This window comes from Coregonus clupeaformis, chromosome 14 (genome assembly GCF_020615455.1).
Source record: "Coregonus clupeaformis isolate EN_2021a chromosome 14, ASM2061545v1, whole genome shotgun sequence".
NCBI classification, from domain to species: Eukaryota; Metazoa; Chordata; class Actinopteri; order Salmoniformes; family Salmonidae; genus Coregonus; species Coregonus clupeaformis.
Genome location: NC_059205.1, coordinates 3,913,535 through 3,940,868, shown reverse-complemented (window position 1 = coordinate 3,940,868; position 27,334 = coordinate 3,913,535). Strand labels below are relative to the sequence as shown.

The window sequence follows — 27,334 nt, the reverse complement described above, 5'->3', positions numbered from 1 at the left end:
TCCTGCTCCGTGGCTTGATGACTCATTGCGAGCTCACAGAACAGGGCTCCGGGCAGCCGAGCGGAAATGGAGGAAAACTACACTCCCTGCGGACCTGGCATCTTTTCACTCCCTCCTCTCTACATTTTCTTCATCTGTTTCTGCTGCTAAAGCCACTTTCTACCACTAAATTCCAAGCATCTGACTCTAACCCTAGGAAGCTCTTTGCCACCTTCTCCTCCCTGCTGAATCCTCCTCCCCCTCCCCCCTCTCCTCCCTCTCTGTGGATGACTTCGTCAACCATTTTGAAAAGAAGGTTGACGACATCCGATCCTCGTTTGTTAAGTCAAATGACACTGCTGGTCCTGCTCACATTGCCCTACCCTATGCTTTGACTTCTTTCTCCCCTCTCTCTCCAGATAAAATCTTGCGACTTGTGACGGCCGGCCGCCCAACAACCTGCCCGCTTGACCCTATCCCCTCCTCTCTTCTACAGACCATCTCCGGTGACCTTCTCCCTTACCTCACCTCGCTCATCAACTCATCCTTGACCGCTGGCTATGTCCCTTCCGTCTTCAAGAGAGCGAGATTTGCACCCCTTCTCAAAAAACCAACACTCGATCCCTCTGATGTCAACAACTAAAGACCAGTATGCCTTCTTTCTTTTCTCTCAAACTCTTGAGCGTGCCGTCTTCAGCCAACTCTCTTGCTATCGCTCTCAGAATGACCTTCTTGATCCAAACCAGTCAGGTTTCAAGACTGGTCATTCAACTGAGACTGCTCTTCTCTGTGTCACGGAGGCTCTCCGCACTGCTAAAGCTAACCCTCTCTCCTCTGCTCTTGTCCTTCTAGACCTGTCTGCTGCCTTTGATACTGTGAACCATCAGATCCTCCTCTCCACCCTCTCCGAGCTGGGCATCTCCGGCGCGGCTCACTCTTGGATTGCGTCCTACCTGACCGGTCGCTCCTACCAAGTGGCGTGGCGAGAATCTGTCTCCGCACCACGTGCTCTCACCACTGGTGTCCCCCAGGGCTCAGTTCTAGGCCCTCTCCTATTCTTGCTATACACCAAGTCACTTGGCTCTGTCATATCCTCACATGGCCTCTCCTATCATTGCTACGCAGACGACACACAACTAATCTTCTCCTTTCCCCCTTCTGATAACCAGGTGGCGAATCGCATCTCTGCATGTCTGGCAGACATATCAGTGTGGATGACGGATCACCACCTCAAGCTGAACCTCGGCAAGACGGAGCTGCTCTTCCTCCCGGGGAAGGACTGCCCGTTCCATGATCTCGCCATCACGGTTGACAACTCCGTTGTGTCCTCCTCCCAGAGTGCGAAGAGCCTTGGCGTGACCCTGGACAACACCCTGTCGTTTCTCCGCTAACATCAAGGCGGTGACCCGATCCTGTAGGTTCATGCTCTACAACATTCGGAGAGTACGACCCTGCCTTACACAGGAAGCGGCACAGGTCCTAATCCAGGCACTTGTCATCTCCCGTCTGGATTACTGCAACTCGTTGTTGGCTGGGCTCCCTGCCTGTGCCATTAAACCCCTACAACTCATCCAGAATGCCGCAACCCGTCTGGTGTTCAACCTTCCCAAGTTCTCTCACGTCACCCCGCTCCTCCGCACACTCCACTGGCTTCCAGTTGAAGCTCGCATCTGCTAGAAGACCATGGTGCTTGCCTACGGAGCTGCGAGGGGAACGGCACCTCCGTACCTTCAGGCTCTGATCAGTCCCTACACCCAAACAAGGGCATTGCGTTCATCCAACTCTGGCCTGCTGGCCCCCCTACCTCTGCGGAAGCACAGTTCCCGCTCAGCCCAGTCAAAACTGTTCGCTGCTCTGGCACCCCAATGGTGGAACAAGCTCCCTCACGACGCCAGGACAGCTGAGTCACTCACCACCTTCCGGAGACACTTGAAACCCCACCTCTTTAAGGAATACCTGGGATAGGATAAAGTAATCCTTCTACCCCACCTTACCCCACCCAAAAAAAATTAAATAACATATTGTAAAGTGGTTATCCCACTGGCTATAAGGTGAATGCACCAATTTGTAAGTCGCTCTGGATAAGAGCGTCTGCTAAATGACGTAAATGTAAACTTACACTCCGCACGTTTTTGACCTTGCGGTTAATGGTGTACACGTGGGTGCGGATCTGGCGGATGTACTGCTCCACGTCCAGGCGCAGCAGGTGGTCGTGGACCAGCCGCAGGGCCATTTTCCCGGCGAACTCCCCTGCAGACACCGCCAGCTTGGCCGCTTGGTTGGATGTGGCGCCATACAGCTTCTCGCGTGTATCCTGCAGTGTCCCAAAGTATGGGTATTCCTCACCCTGAGACACATGGTGGGTAAGGTTAAGGGTAAAGAACGTCAACAATTACAGGTAGAAATCGAATGCTAAACAATGACTGGCATTCCTCAATATGTGGAAAATAACAACAGGTAGCAATAACATTTGTTGGGATATATTGTGTTGTCATAGAAATAGAGTTACCGGTCATATTACACCAGACATTTTAGATCATTTCAATGCCAAGCCCGATCGAACAGTGGAATCTGACAGGAATGGGATCAAGGACCTAATTTTTGTGGTTCCGGCGCCATCTTGGAGCAGAGATATGGAAAGTTTCCCTGACAGGACCTGATTCTCCAGTCCTGAGGAGGACCTTCTATAGCAGGGATACTCAAGTACTATTTGAGAAGGTCCGGTTACACAAATTCCCTAGGTGGCAAAGGTCCGGCTGGATACTGTCATTGATCGGAGTAGTTACAAACCCCCACCTCACAACCCATGCAAACTGTTTACACCCCTGTTGTTGGAGAGAAAATGTTGCCGTTTTAAAGCTAATTTCCTGCAATTCTACACATTTGTCCATGTCTTGTGTATGTTTATATGATACCAGGGGTCGAAGCCCGACCGAGCCCCCCCCCAAGAAATAAAATAAATCAGGACCCCCGGCCCGTATTGACCATGTTGTGGGTCCAGATCCAGACCGCGGTCTGCCAGTTGAGTATAGGGGTTCTAAAATTACTATTTCTATGTGTATGGTGTTGTACTGCTGAGACCAAACTGACCGCTTTGGAGAAGCGGAATGAGACGGATGGGATGCCGGAGAAGGTGACAAAGGGATAGGCGGGATCATTTAGCCTCAGAGGCTCCAGGCTGAAAAACACAAAATAAAGACAACATGACTACACAATCATACAAAGATGGTGGTGAAATTTCCCCTCATTCTATAAGCAATTCAACTTTGTGTTGGGAGCTGCACTAGAATAAATAATTGACTTGGCCCATCGAGCCACACTGTTACGATCTTCCAAAATAACACCAAGTCCCACTTACACGGCTTCCTCCCAGTTGGCCCCGGGGACTGAAGCGTAGAGTGTACTGGAGTCACTGAGAGTGTTCACCTGAGGAGAAGAACAGCACAGTTTCAAAACATCTCAAGGACACTGTTTCATAATGAAACATAAGAGAAATCCTGTCAGGCCAAATGAGATGATCCGCTGCTACGTAATCTCACCTCCTTTAGCGTGCGCTGGATGAGTGTGTACATCAAAGGGCTGGCCGAGGCTTTGAATGTTGGGAAACCTGGGGAGGGGGAAATATTACAATTCAAGAGGAAACTATTTCACCTTATTACTATAGTTTGTCATGCATGACCTTTGCAACTGTAAACTGTCATTGCCACAAACCAAAACACAATGCATTCTGTGTACAGAAATCTAATACACCATACATGCCTGTTACAACTCCATCCAGGTTGATGTAAGAGAAGGCTTTCATGTTCAGAGAAGACAAATAACCCTGAAAACAGAAACGAGTTGTATATAAATGTATATAAAACCTGGATTGATGATGCCACGTATTGGCCAATGAGAGGCTTTGAAGCCACCGGGTCGGCCATTATTGGCACTCCTCAGCCAATTAAATGTTTCTAGGACAAAATGACATGTATTTAAAGTATTTGTTGTTGTTGTAGTGGGGACAGTATCAACAGGGGCTCTTTTTAACAAACCTAACGCAACGGTAAATCTAAGCGCTGGCGTTAGTGCTATAGATCCATGGGCGTGTCCAAAATATTTTAACTATTACCCACAGCACAATAGCTGGCGGTGGCGTGAAAGGGCTGGGTTTTGATGAATAAACAAGTTGTAGGTGTGACGAGGGTTTGGCCACTCACTGGGCCAATCAAGGCGTTCCATGGCTTAAAACTGAATGTGTTTGTCTCAAGTTCTGTAGGTTATTGACAGTCTTTGCATTGTCATCCACTCCAATTCGGCTGGGGGCATGGAATATTCTTGTCCTAGTCCATTGTGGATCGATACAAAATGCACATCTCTTGTTCCATGTGCATATGGGGCACTGAGCGCCACAGCTTGATAGGTTGCGCTTCAGTTGTCAAAATCCATGCCATAAACAAAAACGGTGTTACCGCTAAGACCAGCTTTCGGTTGGTCTTAAATATCCCCCACCATTGCATACTGAAATTGGCACACGTTTTTAGGAACACACCTCAGATATTGCCACCCCTCCCACCTCAGCGCCAGTGACCTCATATAAAAGACAGGTAAAATCACCAATCCTGGCGCGAGGGATTAGAAAATAGAAGAACGCCGGCTTAAAAACAGGTCAAAGTTGAAAACTAGCATGCGTTTGACAATTGCGCCGGCTTACCGGCAGCTGAAAAATATAGAGCCCTAGAACTTGCTAAAAGTTATAAGGAAAAATATATTTTTTAAAAGATATGTTTAGCTCACATAATATAATTTAAAAATGTAAACTGCATTAAGGTGTCCAATAGAATAAACATGGCAAAAAACAAAATGTACATGAATGAATTAATTTCTATAGCTTTCAAAATATTTATTTACAATGGTGGGGGAGTTCCAAGATGGAGGAGCGGTGGCTGCAAAAGAGCGCCACTTATCAGTCATCTAGTGTAAACAGTGCCCTCAGAAAGTATTCATACCCCTTGACTTATTCTACATTTTGTTGTGTTACAGCCTGACTTCAAAATGGATTAAATATATTTTCCTCTCTCACCCCATCTACACACAATACCCCATAATAACAAATTTAAAAAAAAAAAGCACATTTATTGAAAATGAAAGCTCATTTACATAAGTATTCACACCCCTGAGTTAATACATGTTAGTATCACCTTTGCCAGCGATTACAGCTGTGAGTCTTTCTGGTTAAGTCTCTAAGAGCTTTGCACACCTGGATTGTACAATATTTGCCCATTTATTATTTTCAAAATTCTTCAAGCTCTGTCAAATTGGTTGTTGATCATTGTTAGACAACCCTTTTCCAAGTCTTGCTATATATTTTCAAGCAGATTCAAGTCAAAACTGTAACTCGGTCACTCAGGAACATTCACTGTCGTCTTGGTAACCAACTCCAGTGTATATTTGGCTTTGTGTTTTAGTAGATTGTCCTGCTGAAAAGGGAATTCATCTCAGTCACCAAACATAACACTTTGTATTCAGAACAAAAAGTGATTGCTTTGCCACATTTTTTGCAGTATTACTTTACTGCCTTGTTGCAAACAGGACAAATATTTGTATTCTGTACAGGCTCTTCCTTTTCACTATTTTTACCCATCTACCAATAGGTGCCCTTCTTTGCAAGGCATTGGAAAACCTCCCTGGTCTTTGTTGTTGAATCTGTGTTTGAAATTCACTGCTCGACTGAGGGACCTTACAATTATCTGTATGTGTGGGGTACAGAGATGAGGTAGTCATTCAAAAATTGTGTTAAACACTATTATTGCACACAGAGTGAGTCCATGCAACTTATTATGTGACTTGTTGTAGAAAAAAAGTGATTTTCTACTCTTGGACTTATTAAGGCTTGCCATAAAAGGGATTGAATACTTGACACAAGACATTTCAGCTTTTCATTTATTTGTAAAAATGTCTAAACATTATTCCACTTTGACATTATGGGGTATTGTGTGTAGGCCAGTAACAAAACATTAAATGTAATCCATTTTAAATTCAGGCTGTAACACAACAAAATGTGGAAAAAGTTAAGGGGTGTGAATACTTTCTGAAGGCATAAATCATTGGTTGAGACACATACTCAAGTAAAAAAAAAAAAAACGTTTTTGTTCTAAGGTTTGCATTGATATCAAGTGTGCTGTTCTTACCTCCAACCACTCTGTGGCGCCAACACTCCCATACTCTCCAGCACTCCAGCTGGCAAACACGATGCTCCTCCTGGGCTTGAAGCCATCTGTCAGAGGGAAAAAAGACAGGACATCATCATCATCATCATCCGCAGTTGGTTGCCTCCTTACAGGCTATGGGGATATATTTTTCTTGTATTATGTGCTATCGTTCAATTTTATTGCTCACTATATCTGTACTGTTACGTACACTACCAGTCAAACGTTTGGACACACCTACTCATTCAAGGGTTTTTCCTTATTTGTACTATTTTTTACATTGTAGAATAATAGTGAAGACATCAAAACTATGAAATAACACATGGAATCATGTAGTAACCAAAAAAGTGTTAAACAAATCAAAATATATTTTATTTGAGATTCCTCAAATAGCCACCCTTTGCCTTGATGACAGCTTTGCAGACTCTTGGCATTCTCTCAACCAGCTTCATGAGGTAGTCACCTGGAATGCATTTCAATTAACAGGTGTGCCTTCTTAAAGGTTCATTTGTGGAATTTCTTTCCTTCTTAATGCGTTTGAGTCAAATCAGTTGTGTTGTGACAAGGTAGGGGGGGTATACAGAAGATAGCCCTATTTGGTAAAAGACCAAGTCCATATTATGGCAAGGACAGCTCAAATAAACAAAGAGAAACGACAGTCCATCATTACTTTAAGACATGAAGATCAGTCAAAATGGAACATTTCAAGAACTTTGAACGTTTCTTCAAGTGCAGCCACAAAAACCATCAAGCGCTATGATGAAACAGGCTCTCATGAGGACCGCCACAGGAATGGAAGACCCCGATTTACCTCTGCGGCAGACGATAAGTTCATTAGAGTTACCAGCTTCAGAAATTTGCAGCCCAAATAAATGCTTCACAGAGTTCAAGTCACAGACACATCTCAACATCAACTGTTCAGAGGGGACTGTGTGAAAGCAGGCCTTCATGGTCAAATTGCTGCAAAGAAACCATTACTAAAGGACACCAATAAGAAGAAGAGACCTGCTTGGGCCAAGAAACACGAGCAATGGACATTAGACCGGTGGAAATGTGTCCTTTGGTCTGGAGTCCAAATTTGAGATTTTTGGTTCCAACCGCTGTGTCTTTGTGAGACGCGGTGTGGGTGAACGGATGATCTCCGCATGTGTAGTTCCCACCGTAAATCATGGATGAGGTGGTGTGATGGTGCTTTGCTGGTGACACTTATTTAGAATTCAAGGCACACTTAACCAGCATGGCAACCACAGCATTCTGCAGCGATTCGCCATCCCATCTGGTTTGGGTTTAGTGGGACTATCATTTGTTTTTCAACAGGACAATGACCTCCAGGCTGTGTAAGGGCTATTTGACCAAGAAGGAGAGTGATGGAGTGCTGCATCAGATGACCTGGCCTCCACAACCCCCCGACCTCAACCCAACTGAGAGGGTTTGGGATGAGTTGGACGGCAGAGTGAAGGAAAAGCAGCCAACAAGTGCTCAGCATATGTGGGAACTCCTTCAAGACTGTTGGAAAAGCATTCCAGGTGAAGCTGGTTGAGAGAATGCCTAGAATGTGCAAAGCTGTCATCAAGGCAAAGGGTGGCTATTTGAAGAATCTCAAATATAAAATATATTTTTGATTTGTTTAAACACTTTTTTTTGGTTACTACATGATTCCATATGTGTCATTTCATAGTTTTGATGTCTTCACTATAATTTTTACAATTTTCTACATTGCAGAATAAAAGAAAAAGCCTGGTGTGTCCAAACATTTGACTGGTACTCTACGTACTGCATGTAGAGTGTGTACAATCTTCGGTCTATATTCTGTCTGTGTATTTATTGTTAAATTGTAAGAGACGGTCAGCGCCACTTACTTCACCGGGTCAAATTCCTGGTACATGTAAATGGACTTGGTGAATAAAAGGTGATTCTGATTCTAACTAGGTTTAGCTATAGGCCCCCCTTTTTTTATATCTTTAAGACTTCTCCAGTAATGTGCTCAGTTAATGTTAACAGAACCCCATGGTCACCTAAAATATGACTTAATTGACAAAAATGCTCCTTGAGATTTATGGAATACGTTAGAATTAACCCCAGACACTACATGAACACATGAGAGAACTGATTGAAAGCTCAAGGCAGTACAGAAGAGACCTATACTGTATATCCATTCTGTCTATAAAACGTACATTTACATTTTAGTCATTTAGCAGACGCTTTTATCCAGAGCGGCTTACAGGAGCAATTCGGGTTAAGTGCCTGGCTCAAGGGCACATATTTTTCACCTAGTCGCTTTGGGGATTCGAACCAACGACCTTTCGGTTACCGGTCCAACGCTCTTAACCGCTAGACTACCTGCCGATTTAGAGTAGAGACCTGTATCCATTCTGTCTATTCTATGGCATTTCTATGGTTTGGCCTGGCATCTATCATCACCCACCATTTTTCACCATGTCTGAGATGGCGCGGGCCAACTCCACCAACACACAGGTGCCTACGGTGGAGCTGGCGAAGCCTGGGCCCCAAGCATCCCTCTGGGCACCCATAACCACATAACGATCTACAGCAAGGAAGGCAGAGACACAGCATATTTAAAAAGGTGTAAAGGATTAAGACAGTTTTGTATTTATTATGGATCCCCATTCGCTCCTGCCAAGGCAGCAGCTACTCTTCCTGGGGTCCAGCAAAATTGAGGCAGTTATACATTTTAAAAAACATCACAATACATTCATACAACAGATTTCACAACATATTAAAGTGTGTCCCCTCAGGCCTCTACCACCATATATCTATAACACAAAATCCATGTGTACATGTGTGTATAGTGTATATGTTATCGTGTGTGTGTATGCATGTGTCTATGTTTGTGTTGCGTCACAGTCCCCTCTGTTCCATAAGGTGTACTTCTATTCTACTGCTTGCATCAGTTACTTGATGTGGAATAGAGTTCCATGTAGTCATGGCTCTATGTAGTACTGTGCGCCTCCCATGGTCTGTTCTGGACTTGGGGACTGTGAAGAGACCTCTGGTGGCATGTCATGTGGGGTATGCATGGGTGTCCGAGCTGTGTGCTAGTAGTTCAAACAGACACCTCGGTGCATTCAACATGACTCCTCACAAATACAAGTAGTGATGAAGTCAATCTCTCCTCCACTTTGAGCCAGGAGAGATTGACATGCATATCATTAATGTAAGCTCTCTGTGTACATCCTAGGGCCAGCCGTGCTGCCCTGTGCTGAGCCAACTGCAATTTTCCTAAGTCCCTCTTTGTTGCACCTGACCACATGACTGAACAGTAGTCCAGGTGCGATAAAACTACAGCCTTTAGGACCTGCCTTGTTGATAGTGCTGTTAAGAAGGTAGAGCAGCGCTTTATTATGGACAGACTTCTCCCCATCTTAGCTACTGTTGTATCAATATGTTTTGACCATGACAGTTTACAATCCAGGGTTACTCCAAGCAGTTTAGTCTCCTCAACTTGCTCAATTTCCACATTATTCATTACAAGATTTAGTTGAGGTTTAGGGTTTAGTAAATGATTTGTCCCAAATACAATGCTTTTAGTTTTTGAAATATTTAGGACTAACTTATTCCTTGCCACCCATTCTGAAACTGCAGCTCTTTATATATTATTATAGTCTTCGCCAATGGGCTTTGTGATGCTAAACAATAGCAGTTACCCTCTCAAATTGGAGTCAATCCCATTTTATTTCCCTTAAAATGTGGGGACATTAACGGAAATTATGTTCATGAAATGAAAAATTGTTCATTCTTTCAGATCAGGACTATGTATCAATTCACACATCGAATTTCAATTAATCTACCAACTTGATGCATTTGAAATTAAACTGACCCCAAAGCTGCAGTCCAATTACCTAAGAACTATACAACACTGGGGACTGTCATGTTTCTTTCCACAGGGTCATAGGTCAACCATACCTGGGTCCACAAAGCCTTTGATGACTCCAAACACGTTGTTGATCATCTTCTCGGCCAGGACGTTGTTGACCTCCACCGTGACCACATCGTCATCATCTCCCACTTTTCCTACCCCTACCCAACCTGTAGGGGCGTTTTTCCCCTCCATCCCCCTGAGTTTCCAGACAAAGATTTTGTGATCAGTTTCACGTTTTAACCCTTAGGATAGGAATGGTATGCTGATCCTAGATATGTGTGTAAGGCCCAACGCCCAACTTCTACTACACTTAGAGCTAGGATCAGTTGATGGAAACCTACCTCATGATAGTGGTGGCCATGTCGGCGGTGATGGTCTGGGCCTGGATGCTGGGGAGGCCTGAGGACTGGATGGGGGGAAACTGGGTATGGTTGAAGGAGGGGAACCCGGGGGTGTAAGGGTCGCCTGAGCCAAGATGGACCTGGATATGGAGACACACGACAGGGTGAACCTTGACCTATGGGATTGTTCTGGCCTTGCACTAACATATCAAGAGTTTGTCAATAAGTTGAACCAGGGGTGTAATCATTAGTCCAAACAGTTGCGTTCTGCAACAAAAAACTAGTTTCTGTTGAACAAATTCAAGTAGGTCCCTCTCCGTTTGGTTTTTAGTGAATACACCCCAGGTGTGTTGGTGCAGGGCTAGAACAAGAACGTGCACTCCCTTGGGTAGAATATAGAGAGAGTGTCCTCAGGGTGGAGAAAAGTGGAGCTGAATAAGAATAATTAATAACTGAATGATGAAACAACACAAGAGAATGAACACTACTGTTCAACAACTGTCTCAAACCGTAAGCTACTGCTGATATAGCCAACTGTCTTTGTGTGTCCACTCAACTTCAGTTATGGCTGGGAATGCAAATCATGTAAGTCGGTCTACATTTTACATTCATAGAGAAAAATGTCCGCCACACTCACATGGCCAAAGAGCTGAGTGGACCCTCCGATCCTGTCGTCAGCAGGGTAGATGAGCACAGCAGAGGCATTCAGCTTGGCTGCGTTGGCCACCTACGCAGTGAAGGAAAGAGGGAGACATGACTGGAGGCGAAAAGCAGGACACTTTTACACATAGCGATGAGGGCACTTTTACACATAGCGATGACGAACAGGACACTTTTACAGAACAGGACACTTTTACACATAGCGATGACACGACACCTTGTGTTATTCAATCAAGTCCACATAGGCTCCAGTAGATTTGCCAACCCAAACTAGACCCATCACACTTACACTAAACCTCCAAATGAAGAGAGATCAATGACCTTATTATTAAAATTCAGCAGTATGCTTACGAAATTAGATTATTAAATGTTTTTCTTGTGCAATTCCCTCACCTTCTCAGCAAAGCTTATTTTTCCAGTTTTGACCAGAAGGACCCTCCCGTCCAAGGCAATGTCCTTATCCTGCAGTTTCCTCAGGTCGTCCATTTGGCCGTAGTTGCTGTGAAGGATCGCGCCCTGTGAAAAACAAAAATAAAGTTGAAACAGGTCTTGAGCTCAAATATGGAGGTACTATTATGGAAGAATAAAAGGGATATGCAATGTGTAGTTTTCAATTATCCTTAAAAATGAACTGAATGACTAATTCACTACTAAATGTGTGATACCTTCCATGTAGTGTTTTATAGTATACATTATTATGTAAATGCTTTTATTAGTGAGAGTTTCACCTCTATTGTCAAGTTTGAAATCAACTGAAATGCTACAAATTTGTTCATTTCAATGTAAACAAAAAAACGAAACCACAAAAACACAGGATTTTCTTTCTATGATTACCTGTGCTGTTCCAGTTTTGCTGTAGGCCAGATATCCCCTCAGTGTTCCAAGGTCAGACCCTTTGAAGGTCACCCTGTTGGAGCCAGAGGCAGGGGGATCCACAAGCTTGACATAGTGCTCGTCAGTCCACGTGTACATGTCGTAGTCTTTGAACCTTTTCAGCACCTTGTTGGCCAGCAGCTCGTCTCCAGCCGAGCCTGCCTGGTGGCTTCCACTAGCAAACTCACTGAGAGGGTGATATAAGGAAAGAGATATGGAGAGAAGAGGGGGAGCGAGAGAAGAGGGTGATGGAGAGAGAAGAGGGGGAGCGAGAGGGTGATGGAGAGAGAAGAGGGGAGCGAGAGGGTGATGGAGAGAGAAGAGGGGGAGCGAGAGGGTGATGGAGAGAGAAGAGGGGGAGAGAAAGGGTGATGAGAGAGCAGAGGGGGAGGGAAAGGGTGATGGAGAGAGAAGAGGGGGAGCGAAGAGGGTGATGAGAGAGAAGAGGGGGAGAGAAGAGGGTGATGGCGAGAGAAGAGGGGGAGCGAGAGGGTGATGGAGAGAGCAGAGGGGGAGAGAGGGGGTGATGGAGAGAGCAGAGGGGGAGCGAGAGGGTGATGGAGAGAGCAGAGGGGGAGCGAGAGGGTGATGGAGAGAGAAGAGGGGGAGCGAGAGGGTGATGGAGAGAGCAGAGGGGGAGGGAGAGAAAGAGGGTGATGGAGAGAGAAGAGGGGGAGCGAGAGGGGTGATGGAGAGAGAAGAGGGGGAGCGAGAGGGTGATGGAGAGAGCAGAGGGGAGCGAGAGGGTGATGGAGAGAGAAGAGGGGGGAGCGAGAGGGGTGATGGAGAGAGAAGAGGGGGAGCGAGAGGGTGATGGAGAGAGCAGAGGGGGAGCGAGAGAGAAGAGGGTGATGGAGAGAGAAGAGGGGGAGCGAGAGGGTGATGGAGAGAGAAGAGGGGGAGCGAGAGGGTGATGGAGAGAGAAGAGGGGGAGCGAGAGGGTGATGAGAGAGCAGAGGGGGAGCGAGAGGGTGATGGAGAGAGAAGAGGGGGAGCGAGAGAGAGAGGGTGATGGAGAGAGAAGAGGGGGAGCGAGAGGGTGATGGAGAGAGAAGAGGGGGAGCGAGAGGGTGATGAGAGAGAAGAGGGGGAGAGAAAGAGAGACAGGAAAAAAGAAGGAAGGAGTCAGTAAGCTAAATATACTTTCTTTATCCCAATGATGTGCCAAACATGTTATCTAGTCATTTATTAAGACTTCAAATCTAATGTTATTTGTCACATGCTTCATAAACAACAGGTGTAGACTAACAGTGAAATGCTTACTGACGGACCTTCACAACAATACAGAGAGAAAAACAGAGAACTAATAGAAAGATAATAACACCAGGAATAAATACACAATGAGTAACGATAACTTGGCTTTATACACGGGGTACCAGTACCGAGTCCATGTTCAGGGGTACGAGGTAATGGAGGTAGATACAGTATGTACATACAGGTAGGGATAATGTGACTAGGCAACAGGATAGATAATGAACAGCAACAGCGGCGCATGTGATGAGTCAAAAGAGTGCAAAAAGGGTCAGCGCAGATAGTTAACCAATAGCTATCCGGACTATTTAACAGTCTTATGGCTTAGAGGGGTAGAAGTTGGTCAGGCTGCCATACTGTCACAACATAGTACAATTGGTATTAGTATAACATTGTAGTGCTATTTCCAATATAAAGTTGAAAAATGAGAGCAGACAAAACAAGCTTAAAGGGATACTTTGGGATGTTGGCAATGAAGCCCTTTATCTACTTTCCCCAGAGTCAGATGAACTCATGGATAGAAATGGTATCCACGAATTCATCCGACTCTGGGGAGATCGATATCACTTTAATGTTCACCCCACTGGGCTAGACTAGTGAAGTCACCTGAATGCGGTCTCGAAGCTGGAGGCACTCAGCTTCTGACCCAGCAAGCTCTTCACGTCATTCCAGTCCATGAGAGGGGTCGTCTCCGTCTTAAAGGAACCTTCACTAACGGAGTCTTCAGAGGTTATCCTAGAGCAGCTGGGAGCCAACTCTTTTTTCCGGTGGGCCAGGTAGCCAATCAGATAGCCTGAGAGAGAGAGACACAGACAGAGACAGAGAGACACAGACAGAGACAGACAGAGACAGACAGAAATAAATAGTAAAAGGGGGAATCGAGTAAATTATCAAATGAAACCACTGTCAGCAGCAGCTATACAACACCATCCCAGCAGAAACCAGACCAAGGGACGGTTTTTCCCAGAAGGGACGGTTTTTCCCAGACAAAAAAAAAGCTTTTGATGGAGAATCTCCATTGAGAATGCTGTTTAGTCCAGGACTAGGCTTAATCTATGTCTGGGAATCCGGCCCTTAATCTGGTCATCATTTTTTATATTTATTATCTAAACAGTGTTTCATCCATAAATCATACGACAGTGCAGGTTGCCCCTATCACCTCCACTGAGTTTTAGCGATCTGTGGCTAAAGTTAGCAGAACTTCTTAGTGGCTTTTAAAAGAAACCCGAAACATTAATTAGAGTCTCTACCGGCCCATAGACTACTTTCAGAGTGAAGAAACCAACTATCCATGAACGTATCCTTTAATACTGAGCATGTGACTTTTACTGATACAGCATATGACCAATATGTGACTAATGGTAACTGAGGCACCGGCATGCAATTGTCGTCGTTTTAAAATGTCTGTTCTTACCGATGATTAAGATGAGGAGTACGGTGACCACCATGAAGCAGAGGTTCTTGGGCGTGCGCCCGGCGGGCTTGCGTACCACGTAGCGGTCCTGGGCATGGTTGCGTTCCTCCCCCACGCAGTTGCCGCCCACCTCGTCGTCCATGTCGGACGACAGCTTCATCTCCACCTGGCTGTTCTCGCCTTCCATGTTCTGGGTCAGGTTGAAGCGTGTGTACGAGCGCGGCTCCCCGTTGAACTGTGTGGAGACAGATGGATGAATGAAGGAAAGAAAACTGTTACAAAATGCATTTTACAGTGAATCACGTGTCTTGAGTATTTTTTGTGTGTTTTATTCAGCCAAAAGCCACACACACACACACTCTTCTGGAACATGTTGAAGTGCATTGATAGGGATATAATTTCATAGAGATAAACACAAGCATTCATAGTTCACAGAAGTACACTCTTGTACTCATTAAGCAGTCCATCCAAGTGAAATACTTTTGACTTCTACAAATGTGTTTTTAAAAAAGGTACATTTTTAGTAATTTTAACATAGGTTCCCATTTTTTTTTTTTTTTCATTTTCCACACCTGTTTATAGTAGTGATAACGGGGGGAAAAAATATATAGTTACATGTCGGGATTAGGGCTGTCTAAGTTAACGCGTTAAATGTTTAATGCCATACATTTTTATTGACGCCATTAACGCATTTTCTTAGTTTGACCCCCTGAACCATCCATAGTTCAAATTCAAGCCCTGGCAGCTGATGCGCTAGTTTAACAACCACTTTACTAGCTAGTAACTTGTATGACTGAATGATGGAGAGAGCTAGTAAGGGGCTTTTAAAATGGCAAATTAAAATGTAAAATCCCTCCCAGATGGCTCTCTGGGTAAAAACAAAGTAATTTGCATCTATTGCAAGACAACATTCATCAATGATCTAGTCTTCATTGTCATTTACAAGCGAAATGTTGACGCCGGCAATACAAGTAACGCTTCGAACACATCAGTATATGTGTGTCTGTATATAACAGTATTGTGTTGCGGAGGCAGTGCGTTCTGTGTGGTGCATACGTTGGATTTATTGAACGTATGCGTCAAACCGTATGCGTAAATGGGTTGACAGAAATGGTAGCAGAAGGTGAATGTTGAACTTTTGTTGCACACATATCTAGATGATCCTCATACTATTTTGCGCAATGACGCAGTTGCTGTGTTCAAAGCGTTACGTTACTAGTAGCAATGGAGGACATCAGGCTAAGATAGAAGAGTGTCCACGGAAGGCCTATGGACAGGTCCACGAGCAGCAAGCTAACACAAGCAATAGCCAAGTGGATAGCTACACCATGCAGGCCAGTCCACATTGTGGAGGACGAAGGCTTGAGGGGATACCCTTTGGATCGCATCTAACGACTCAACATAGGACTTACCCTTGAGAACCACCGTCGTTTGAAGAATACACGAGCTGTATGAAAGGGAGAGGGCTACGAAAGCGGGGGAGTTGAAACATGCAACGGCTGTTGTTCTCACGGGAGACCACTGGACTTCGGTAAGAAGTAGCCACAAACTACCTAGGGGTTACTGCCCACCACGTCGATGAAAACTGGAAACTGCATTCACATGCTCTGGCCGTAATGAAGACAGGCACTACGCTGAAACGTGCGCCGAGGGTTTCATGGATGTAGCAAAGCAGTGGAACATTGAAAAAACAAAGATACCACACTTTGCACAGACAGTGCACGGAACATGATTGCAACTGCTAGACATCTGGCTTTTGAACACCTGCCCTGCGCACAGTCTCCAAAAGGTCCATCACAGTGTACCTACACAACAGCGGGTTCGACAATGCCCTAGACAAATGCCGAAAGATTATTGGCCATTTCAAAACACAGCCCACCAAAAGTTGCAGAGCTAGGACAACTGCAAGTTGTAAATGTGAAAGAGTCACTAGAAACAAGATGTCACAACAAGATGGAATTCCACTCTGGAAATGGTAAAGCGTGTCCACAGAAACCAACAACCACTGAGAGATGCTCTGGCCCAACAGAAAACGAACATCACCATGCCAACCACAGCTGAACTGAAGACACTACTGCAGCCCTGTAGGTAATATTCTTTAATCACACTATTAGCGTTATAATACAATTGTGTGTGTGTGTGTGTGTGTGTAATGTGTGTGTGAGTGAGGGAATGTGTCTGTGTATAACAAGTCTCTCACAATTGACTGAAGTGATTTTGAATTATCTTCCACTGTAGGTACTTGACTGAACTTCTGGGAGGAGAGAAGTACATTTCCTGCTCAGTGGCGTTGCCTGCTTTGTGCATCTCCTTCGGGTGATGGAGAGCTCCGATGATGATCCTGCCTATGTAGTAAGATTCAAGCTAACATTCACAACAGACCTGGAAAAACACACCAACCTCGCATGTCTGAAAATCGTCACAGCCCCGACCCAAGGTTTAAGGACCTGAAGTGCCTTCCCAGACCTGAGAGGGCTTTGGGTCAGCAACTCGCTAAAAGGAAGAGAGGCCTGCACAGCAACCTGATAAAGCAACAGAGTCAGAGCCACCAAAGAAGAAAGCTGCCCTCTTGTTGAGGTCTTCTGAGTCTGATGAAGAGGAGGAGTCCATTGAGAAATGTGTGGAGCGTTACAAAGCAGAGGCCCAGCATCAACAGGGAGGACTGTCCACTACAGGGTGGGCACACACCAGGCTGGCCTGCATTGCACGAGGGTTACCTGGCAACACCTGCCACATCAGTACCTTGTGAGGGGTTGTTTTCACTCTCTGTGAAATCAACCAAATTTTTCATCTGAAAATGTCAACAGGCCTGAGTGAAAAGAAATAGGAGGACGACTGAAGTGTATGGTCACAGGTTTACTTTCATGACATTGTTGGACAGGTGTATGTTCTGTGTATCCATAGAGACAGTTATTTTTTTCTTATAGCCTCCAATCAGTAATTGGGAGAACAATAATTTGGAATGGCTGAAGCTTTAACAGTGTGTGTGTGAACTTAAAGAAAATGTATAAGGGAGTAGGCCTACTGGGAGCATTAGTAAGTTACAGGACTTTTGTACTGCCAGAATATTTGTTGTGTTTCAGTCCCTACATGCCTGTAACTTTATTTAGCACCAAATTTGAACAAATAAAACATTTGCCATTAAATCGCGATTAACTACAGAATTTAATGCGATTAAAAGTTTTAATCGTTTGACAGCCCTAAATCGGGATATTATTCTTTGCCGATATATCGCAATATTATCTGACAATATTGCAATATTATTTGAGTTAGTCGTCTGTAACTGCAACAAAAACTCCAGCATTTTTCCTTCATGGCTTCTTCTCCCTAAATAGGGAGGCAATTTGTTTTCAGCCCTTTTATTTCCGTGACTGATCAAAACTCATTTTTTCATGGCTCTCTCTTGTCCATCTGCAGAGATATGGTGAGCAATTGTCACGGTTTCGGCCGAGGCTGCTCCTTCTCCTTGTTCGGGCAGGCTTCGGCGGTCGTCGTCTCCGGAGTACTAGCTGCCACCGTTCGATGTTTCTATGGTTGATTGGTTTTGTCTGTTTTGTTACACCTGTTCCTTATTAGTGTTCATTATGCGTCCTATTTAGTTCCTTGAGTTTGGTCAGGTGTTGTGTGTAATTGTTTGTTGTCACGTTGTGTGCTAGTCCGTTTTTCAGTTCTCTCTGTATTTTGTGTTTTGAGAGAGAGTTCCGCACTTTGTGCGCCTTGTGTTTACTTTACCGTGTTGCGTAAAGTTCGCCTGTTGCCTGTTGCCGTGTGTGGCTTGTTCTTTGGACTTCACTAAAGACGTCTGTTCGATACCTCTGTGTGTCCTGCGCCTGATTCCACACATCCTCTACACTCAACCCTGACAGCAATATGTTTTGAACATTGAATTGCAACACATATATAATCGTGAGAATCGCAATGCATATCGTATCGGCGCCTACGTATCGTGATAATATCGTATCGTACTGTCCCTGGCAATTCCATAGTGTATAGTACTATTAGCATTATGTCTAATTATACTCTAGTGTAGTAATATAGTACGTACGTGTCCATACGTCGACGTGTCAGAGGTGTGCATAATGTTTGCCGCTTAATAACACAATGGCTGCGTTTACACAGGCAGCCCAATTCTGATATTTTGCCAAAAATGTGTCTTTTGACCAATCGGATCAGATCTTTTGCCAATAAATCAGGCAAAAGATCTGAATTGGGCTCCCTGTGTAAACGCAGCCATTGTGTTACAACATTTATTGAGTCAAATCAGTATAAAACATAACGCATTACTTCCTCTAGACCAGCCCTACTAAAAGCAGATGCCATAGTAACTGAAGAAAAACATTTGTTTCATTGCCTTAATAAAACCAATGCTTTTTGGTTTGTAGCATTCATCAGGGTATAATGTCAATTGACCTCCAATAGTTTCTGAAGTTAGCCCATTCTTCACATTTCCAGTTTGCTCCTTTATTCATGCACCTTGGTTGGAATGCGAGGTAGCGGCATTACTCCCTTTGCTTCTGGAATCACTGAACCACTTTAAAAAGTAAAGAGCCCAATTGGCAAGTTTCTGAGGCAGACCCATTTTACTAACATTTAGAAAAATGGTGGCGCAGGTATCCGTCAACCGAAACTAAAAGCAACCATTTAAAAAAACACATTCAAAAGAGGAATGCTTTTGATTTGCGACCATTTTTAGACAGGATAATGAGACAGTCATTTAATAAATGCTAGGGTAATTTATTTCAAGAGTAGGCCTAGGCCTAGTACTTACAATTTTGGATATTGTCGACATTGCCTGGTCCATGGTAGCTTCTGAGAAGTCTAGAGGGAACAAAAAACACAATTTGAGTATGGAACAGGATCCATGCCAGAACAGAAATATGGACAGTTTTCAGGCAAGAAAATACTACCCCTCCCAAAGCCCCAGGTTTTCACTTCTTATTTGTGTATTCATGAACAGTTTCTTTCTGGCTAGTGGGGAGAAACCAAAGAAAAGCTCCCACATCTTCTCTAAACATCCACCAGGCTTCCTACGGTGTTGCCCTGAAGGATTGCTCTGTTCCCAGGCACAAAAGAGCACTGTTGAGGGCGTGAACCGGCCACATAATCACACTGGCTCCACGTGAAGTCGAGGGGGGGGGGAAATAACATGCTTACAAAAACACAAAACTTCCCACGTGGTTTGATTTTATGGATGCAATGTCTCTGTGTGAATGGAATCCTGAGACCTGAAACACGAGACCACCATATAATTTCCTGGTTGTCAAGTGATGAACACTTATTCTGAATAACGAATAGGCCGTTTTAAACATTTGATAATGTGCTGTGTTATTAAGTCATTATTGCAGACCCCATTGCTTATTTGACTGTAGAGTCTATAAGTGTTCTTGTACTGTAACGTTACTGTTAAGTTGTTGTAACTAGCCTAAATTCATTCATAAAATAATTCATTATTTGTCCCATTGATGTTACCACGTAGTATTATGTTTAGAGCAGTAGGTGGCGACAAAGTCCCACAAGATTTGCTTTGCTTAGGCTGATATATAACTCAAATGTATTACAACTAGGCCTAATGATTCAAATTAATATAGGAACTGAATACAAATTAAATAAATGAATTGAAAAAAAAAAAAAAAAATAGTCAATGAAAATAATGACTTGAGGCCATTCATTATTCAGATAAAAATTATACATCACGATCACCATCTCATTTACTTCTAAGAAACCCTACGAATACAACCGCCTCATCTATATTTGACAATAGGGCAGTCTGATTAAGTTAGTGCTCAGAATAAAGGGCATAGATAATATGTCAAAGCCCAACTGAAATAGAGGGTTAAGTAAAGTACACCACGTCACTGTATTCGGAAAAGAAACCGACAGCATCCAGCCAATCAATATGCTTAGCAATGAGTAAGGAAAGTTTATCGAACCCTCCTAAAAACAGCTGTTTGACCACAGAGTTACCACAGTCATGATAGCAATTCCTCATAACACTTCTCCTTTACTGAGAAAGGCAAGGAGTAATTCACAACCAATGTCTTACGCTTTACCAGTCAAAATAATGCATCACTGACAAGGGAGGACCTAAGCCTAGATACTAAACAAAAGGTGTCGAGTTTTTACCCTGTATATGACCTCGCTATTGTTATTTTTATTGCTGCTCTTTAATTATTTGTGACTTTTATTTCGTATTACTTTATATATTTTTTTTTAATTTTTTTTTTTTTATATTCTTTCTTGAAACTGCATTGTTGGTTAAGGGCTTGTAAGTAAGCATTTCACTTTAAGGTCTACACCTGTTGTATTCAGCGCATGTGACAAATAAAAGTTTATTTGATTTGAAACCATGCCCAACCTTTCTGAACAATCCCAAAGTCTACAGCCTTACCAAATGCCTAGCTACCTGTACCCAATCAGCATGAACCTAGCTAATGAACCTTATTCACCTCTTTTCCCATCACACCAAACATCAATATTATCTCAATGCTCCTGAACCAAATCACCAAAAATAACTGAGGCCAGTGAGCAGAGCCCTCATTTACAGTTGAGTCATTTAGCAGACGCTCTTATCCAGAGCAACTTACAGTTAGTGAGTGCATACATTTTCATTATTTTTTCGCACCGGTCCCCTGTGGGAATCGAACCCACACACCTGGCATTGCAAGCACCATGCTCTACCAACTGAGCCACACGGGACATGACTCCAATGGAACACAGCTACTCTAAATAACTACTCGTCAACCGTTCCTCCCAGGCCTGAAGTATTTCAACCACCTAAACAGCTATCTTATGTCCCATCTAGCGTAAAAATAAGACAATTAATGAATTCTAGAATTGTGTTAGGGACTGAATGAATCAGTGACAGACACAGTCCTTGTTTTTGTAAAGTCACCTCAGTAGAGAGTTGCCACAGTGATTACTGTAGCAAGGCTAACTGGGCAGAAAGAACAGTGGCGGCTGTCCGGGCAACGAGCCCTGAATGACCTCTAGCGACATGATCAGCACCAATGGAGTGAGATTCCAGAGAGGACATGGCGTGAGAGCGGAACCGTGGGCAAATGCCAGGAGACAGGCCTGCCCTACTTAGCAACCTCCAAGCCTAGCCTAATCTAACTAAACCATAAATATAGGCCTATGATCTTAACCCTACATTAGCTTAGCAGTTATAGGCTAATTTCAGTTAGGCTAACTTGGCCTGGCACGGCCTAGCCGTGTCTTCCTCAGCGCTAGCCAAAATATGCTGATTTAGCAAGACGACAGTAAAGGTCACAGAAACAGAGGAGATACTGTAGCAGTGGTGTCCTTGTCCCATGTAGCGTCAGCTGTGTACTTTGTGTCAGTTACCCTGTCTAGTGTCCTTCATCTACATCTCGTTTTTATTGCTTTTAATACACTAACTGTAGCACTTTGAGATTATTTTTCAGTTAAAGACGCATTATAAATTCTATGTATTATTATTATTATTGTTATTATTAGTATTATGTGACCGACCAAGCTTCTCAAAATGATATGTCCTTTTGTAAGCTAGAAAACTTAATAACCACATATAGAAATGTAGGCTGTAACCTCTTCACCTCTGCTTTCAGTGGCATATCTTGAGAAAAGACTGTTGGTTAAGTGGTTATATCATTAAAATCACACCGTCTGAAAAGGTAAGCTACATGCTAAACACACCCAGCCTTGGTAGGGTTAAAAACCTCATCAGTTTAGCAAGTCCTTCAGCTAGAGAAACCTACAGATAACAGATGAGAAGTGCGATTACAAACACACAGTCACACACACTAACCAGGTTTCCAGCCATCCTTTTGATGTGAGTAAAGTACATGTAGGAGTAAATAAAGGTCACGACAGGCTTGATGGGGAAAAAAAGTGTCTGTAAACTTTCCAAATGTCAACCAAACAAAAATACGCTAGCCAAGGTGGGATTTTTTTCTGTCTGTCAAATTAACTACAAGAGAAACGGCGGTGGAAACACCTTTATGCACAAATATTGATATAATAACCATCATATCGAAGTAAGCATGGAGTCACGTGATTATGTTGTGTGGTCCTCCCACTACGACTTGTCGGGAAAGCACGCAGTTTATTAGGCTACAGATTAAATAAGTTATGATGAACTTCACAGGGTGGTGAATGTGCAAGGTGATGAGCTTAATGCTGCTTTCCAATAAATATCAAGGGTCTTATTGTGGTGACATGATCATCGATGCTTGGCTGCCGTTTGACAAATAAAAATAATATCGCTCTTATCCATAACAATCACATCATGTCGGTAGCCTAACCACACTGCATCTGCGTGCTGTTGGCCACAGCCTGGAGACATTGACTCCAATAATCAACTAATCATGATCTTCAGTTTAGAATGCAATTAGTTTAAAATCAGCTGTGTTTGCTAGGGATGGGGGGGGAAAAGTGTCAAACCTCTCGGGCCCCTGAGGACTGCAGTTTCCCCATCTCTGTTCTAGAGTGTAGGCCTCTACCTGCAAAGCCCCCCAAAGTGTGTCAGACAGATAAAGCCTGTGCTACCGCCATGGGAACCGTGAATTCACCCTTGGTTCCCAGACGTATTGCTACAGTGGGCCCAGGGGGGGGGGGGGGTGGCACCGTGGTTACATCAATTCAAGGCTAAAGCAATAAGTCTTGAGTATCACGTTCCTTTCTCGAAACAGACAAATCGTCGCCCGAGACGTGTGATTTCTGTAACAGCCTAGTAGCTCTTCTCTTTCCATTGTCAAGCAGACACTCAAAGTAGTGCTTTCCAACTTCCAACACCTCTCCCAGAAGAGCCCGGGGTAACCTTGAGTTCATAAATAGCCCAGAGTAAAATGTGGGGCCATGTCTAACATTACGACACCACCGCTGGCGTGAACTTAAGAGGGGGGGGGGGAATGACCGAGTTCAAACACACGGCCATTTACACCAGCTTTACGTCACAAGTGTCTCACCGGCTGACTGACTTAAAACCTTCTACTCTAACTAGTACACAATGTATTTCTGTGGAACAACGTTTATCCATGAAGCTGACGATGTTACAGCGTGGTAAACATTACTATAACGCCTGTCGTAACCATTCATAGCAGTTCATTTCTTCAATAATAATATCATGACAAATGCAGATGTAGGGGACTGACCGTAGGCTGTGAGTTGACCGCAAACAGCCATGTGAAGTTATTTTAGTCTCAAGAACTGGCAACATGTTGTGAATGTACAACATGATTAGACGCTTACATGCCACAGTATGAGGCCTATGCTTTATGGTTTAATATGAAGCCTAACCAAAGTAGAGCCAAAGTAACGGATTCTAACCTATATCATAGCCCTAGGCTAAAGCTATTCACTCACATAGGCAGACCTATAATGAAGTTCTTGGACTCATCACAATGATTACAGGGCAGCAGGTAGCTTAGTGGGTAAGAGCGTTGTGCCAGTAACCGAAAGGTCACTGGTTCTAATCCCCGAGCCGACTAGGTGAAAAATCTGTCGATGTGCCCTTAAGCAAGGCACCCTAATTGCTCCTGTAAGTCGCTCTGGATAAGAGCATCTGCTAAATGACTAAACATGTAAATGAAACCTTTAGTCACAGTGGACAGCGCGTGTTAAAGGGAAGTGGAAGAGGAGCAAGAAAAGATTTCTGAAACTATTTCAGGTCTAAAAAGGAAACTAAATAACCTGTTTTTCCAAATGCGAAGGTGTGACAACTGCAGACTTCGGTAGGTTCAGGGAAAGGAAAATATGATTTACTCTGATGTCTGATGTCATTAATTCAAATCAGTTCCTATCAAGTATAGACTACCGCTTTTAACTCAATCTTTTGCCCAAGAAACAGACCTGCTATAAACCCAAAAAGAGCAAGCCGCGAGTGCCAAAGAGGCCAGAATTATTGCGCAACCAAGGCAACAATTACATGAAAGCTTCATTAATCAAACCGAACATGGCCAATCCTGGTTTTATAAACTGCTGACATCTGGATTATTGCCCACTAATCCTGGTTATAGGGAGCGAGAAGGGAGATGGGGGTGGGTGGGTCATATCTTCTGCTTCATTGTGCAGTAGCCGATCATGTGAGAGTCACATTGGGGAAAGTTCCCAGTTGTTCATGGGAATGAAGGCCAGCCAGGAGAACAGGCTACAGTGCCATACAGAGGTATCTCCAAAATGGCTCGGCATGACTGAGTCATAAACATTACATACCATATTCAGTCTGAGATTACTGTGTAGAACATGAATAGGCTAGCCAATAGTCACCACAAAAAAACAGAACTTTCATTAAATTTACATCATTTAGCAGACGCTCTTATCCAGAGCGACTTAAAACGAGCAATTAGGGTTAAGTACCTTGCTCAAGGGCACAGCGGCAGATTTTTCACCTAGGGATTCAAACCAGGAACCTTTCGGTTACTGGCCCAACATCCTTAACCGCTAGGCTACATCAGACACATTATGGGTCTGTTGTCAATTAGAATATCGTGGAGATTTTCTATATAGCTAGAAAGGATCATCAAATGACCTGGATGGATAAGGATATTACTTAGAGAGTAGAGACTTCTAGAATATAACTGACACACACACAAACACAGCATAAATATCACAACATGTGTGCTGTGCATAGCTATGTTGCATAGCCATGTGTGTCAAAGGTTGTGAATACCAATACAGTTTAGAAGTTCAATAATAATAATAATATGACATTTAGCAGACGCTTTTATCCAAAGCGACTTAGTCATGTGTGCATACATTTTTACAATCATGTTTAGAAGTTCAAGAAATCACCAAAGCCACTATAGGATAGGGAAGCCCGGGAGAGACCGGGCTTTTCGAGGTTCGTTCATTCATAGCCTATTTCAATTCAAAATAATTGCTCGACATGATTTGCATTGAGATAATTAGAATTTTGTTGGACTTCTACACGCACACTACCGTTGAAGAGCTGGATTCGTTCAGATAGTCTACCGGGCTATAGCTTAACAGGACCTTTTTAGCTTTTATGACCAGAAAGAAATTGATTATATAACGCAATGTCTGTTTCACACGATCTTGCTGATAGAGAATAGGTTATTAGACTGGCGCGCGAAGGTTTACCCATGCAGATGAGCTTCCATTGCGACATTTAAAAAATAGGTTACTACCATGTGCTGAGAGAGTAGCCTAACCCTAGGCTACAGAGCACTCGACTCAACCGAACATGACAAACCCTTGATAGAGAAGTTGAGAACTAATTTGCAACATAACCTTGCTTTGGTTTGCTACATTGCAGCCTAGCCCAATATGTACTCTTAAGGAGCCTACCATTACTCCTTAAGGTCCAAGGACATTATGTTATTTTCAGAGGTAGACTTGCTCTGGCAGCCAAAAACAACCAAATACTCCATCTAAACGTGAAGCTATACGGTTCTAGAAACAAAGCCCTTTACGTTCATATCACATCAACATAATAATATATCACAATTGCAAAATATACACTTACTGTATACCGTTTTAACCGGGTTTATCACAGTTGCAGCCGAGAGTATTTTTCAGTGACGACACATTTCTGGCTGCCTTATGCCCTTACACACAGGTGTTCAAAGCATGCTAGATAGATAACACAGGAGGTCACGGTCTACGGTCTTCCAGAAATACACGCTGTGTGCTTTAAAATGAAGAGATGGCCATGTGGGAACACCAACCCTATAAAAAAGGTGTGTATCAATTTAAACTTTTGTTTTTGGAAAATTATTTCTAGCTGATATGAAAGATAAGGTCCTCGTGTTTCCAAACCCATACTGCAAGCGATGCTTAATATTCAGACCGAGCGTTGGGGCTCTTAACAAAACTTCCCCGTACATAAGACGCCTTCATCCAAAGACTTATGTGTAAAGGAACTGATGGGAGATGTGATCAACGGGTAATTACATTGTAGCCTAGAAGACACAGAGCTACAATCATGATCCAATCAACCATTGACAACGGCTAACTAGCCTACATAAAGTGATAGGCAAAAATAGCCATGATGACATGCTGGCAATATTTAAATAAATATAAAAATGATATTTGGTTACATGTAGTGTCATATATCCATATGCTCTCTAAAATTATGGACGCCAATAATATAACGCGTTACGTTAACATTACTGTCATCATGGCCATTCATGTTAGTCAATCCCATGGTATTGGTAGACTATTTCAGCGTTTAAAAGCTACATTTATAATGATACAAATCAAATGACACCCTTACCGCTCTTCGTTAGTGCCAGTCGTCTGGTATCGTATGCCCCCTCGAGACGAGGTTTCTTTGAACGTCCACTATCTTCTTCCTTCACTGGAGCGAGCAACCTTGAGCATGGTCTTTATGGATAGAAGAAAAAAAATCCAGTTGTAAAATATCAAACGTCACTTCCTGTGCCAATTCTTCCCTAGCCGGCTCGCTGGCCTTGCCATGTGTTCTAGAAGGTGTGCGCTCTTGAGAAATAAATGTCGGCAGTGGTTTCTAGGCCTATGTGTTTTGACCGTTTAACTTGACACGTTCACACGACCTAGGGTGTTTGCACAACATTAGTGAGGATTAAATATGTTGACATGTACACAGAAATGTAGAATGCATGCATGAGACACAGGTGACATTTGTCATCTCGAGAGCCTTGGGCGCAGTTGATTTTGCTCACCCGGCGCGTGGTGGAGTTCATTTCGCATCAGTGGATGGTTCCAAAAGGGAAAACTGCCTGTTTGGCGTGCTAAATCATGTGCGTCTTCGCCTTTCAGTGTGACGACT

General features: G+C 43.6%; 1 protein-coding gene across 1 annotated transcript in view; it reads right to left on the bottom strand.

Annotated features, from left to right (window-relative positions):
- Positions 1-26,926, bottom strand: part of LOC121580603 (transferrin receptor protein 1) — a 31,035-nt gene extending 4,109 nt beyond the window's left edge. Inside the window, exons 1-16 of the mRNA XM_041895574.2 lie at positions 26,801-26,926; positions 19,355-19,404; positions 14,587-14,821; positions 13,779-13,965; positions 11,883-12,108; positions 11,442-11,564; positions 11,026-11,115; positions 10,389-10,528; positions 10,092-10,243; positions 8,593-8,712; positions 6,150-6,235; positions 3,739-3,802; positions 3,519-3,586; positions 3,338-3,405; positions 3,070-3,157; positions 2,099-2,326 (exon numbers count right to left, since the gene is read on the bottom strand). Of these exons, the coding sequence (XP_041751508.2) occupies positions 2,099-2,326; positions 3,070-3,157; positions 3,338-3,405; positions 3,519-3,586; positions 3,739-3,802; positions 6,150-6,235; positions 8,593-8,712; positions 10,092-10,243; positions 10,389-10,528; positions 11,026-11,115; positions 11,442-11,564; positions 11,883-12,108; positions 13,779-13,965; positions 14,587-14,821; positions 19,355-19,387 (1,908 nt within the window). The 5' untranslated portion in view covers positions 19,388-19,404; positions 26,801-26,926. The remainder of the gene's footprint in view (positions 1-2,098; positions 2,327-3,069; positions 3,158-3,337; positions 3,406-3,518; positions 3,587-3,738; positions 3,803-6,149; positions 6,236-8,592; positions 8,713-10,091; positions 10,244-10,388; positions 10,529-11,025; positions 11,116-11,441; positions 11,565-11,882; positions 12,109-13,778; positions 13,966-14,586; positions 14,822-19,354; positions 19,405-26,800) is intronic.
- Positions 26,927-27,334: the final 408 nt, after the last annotated feature.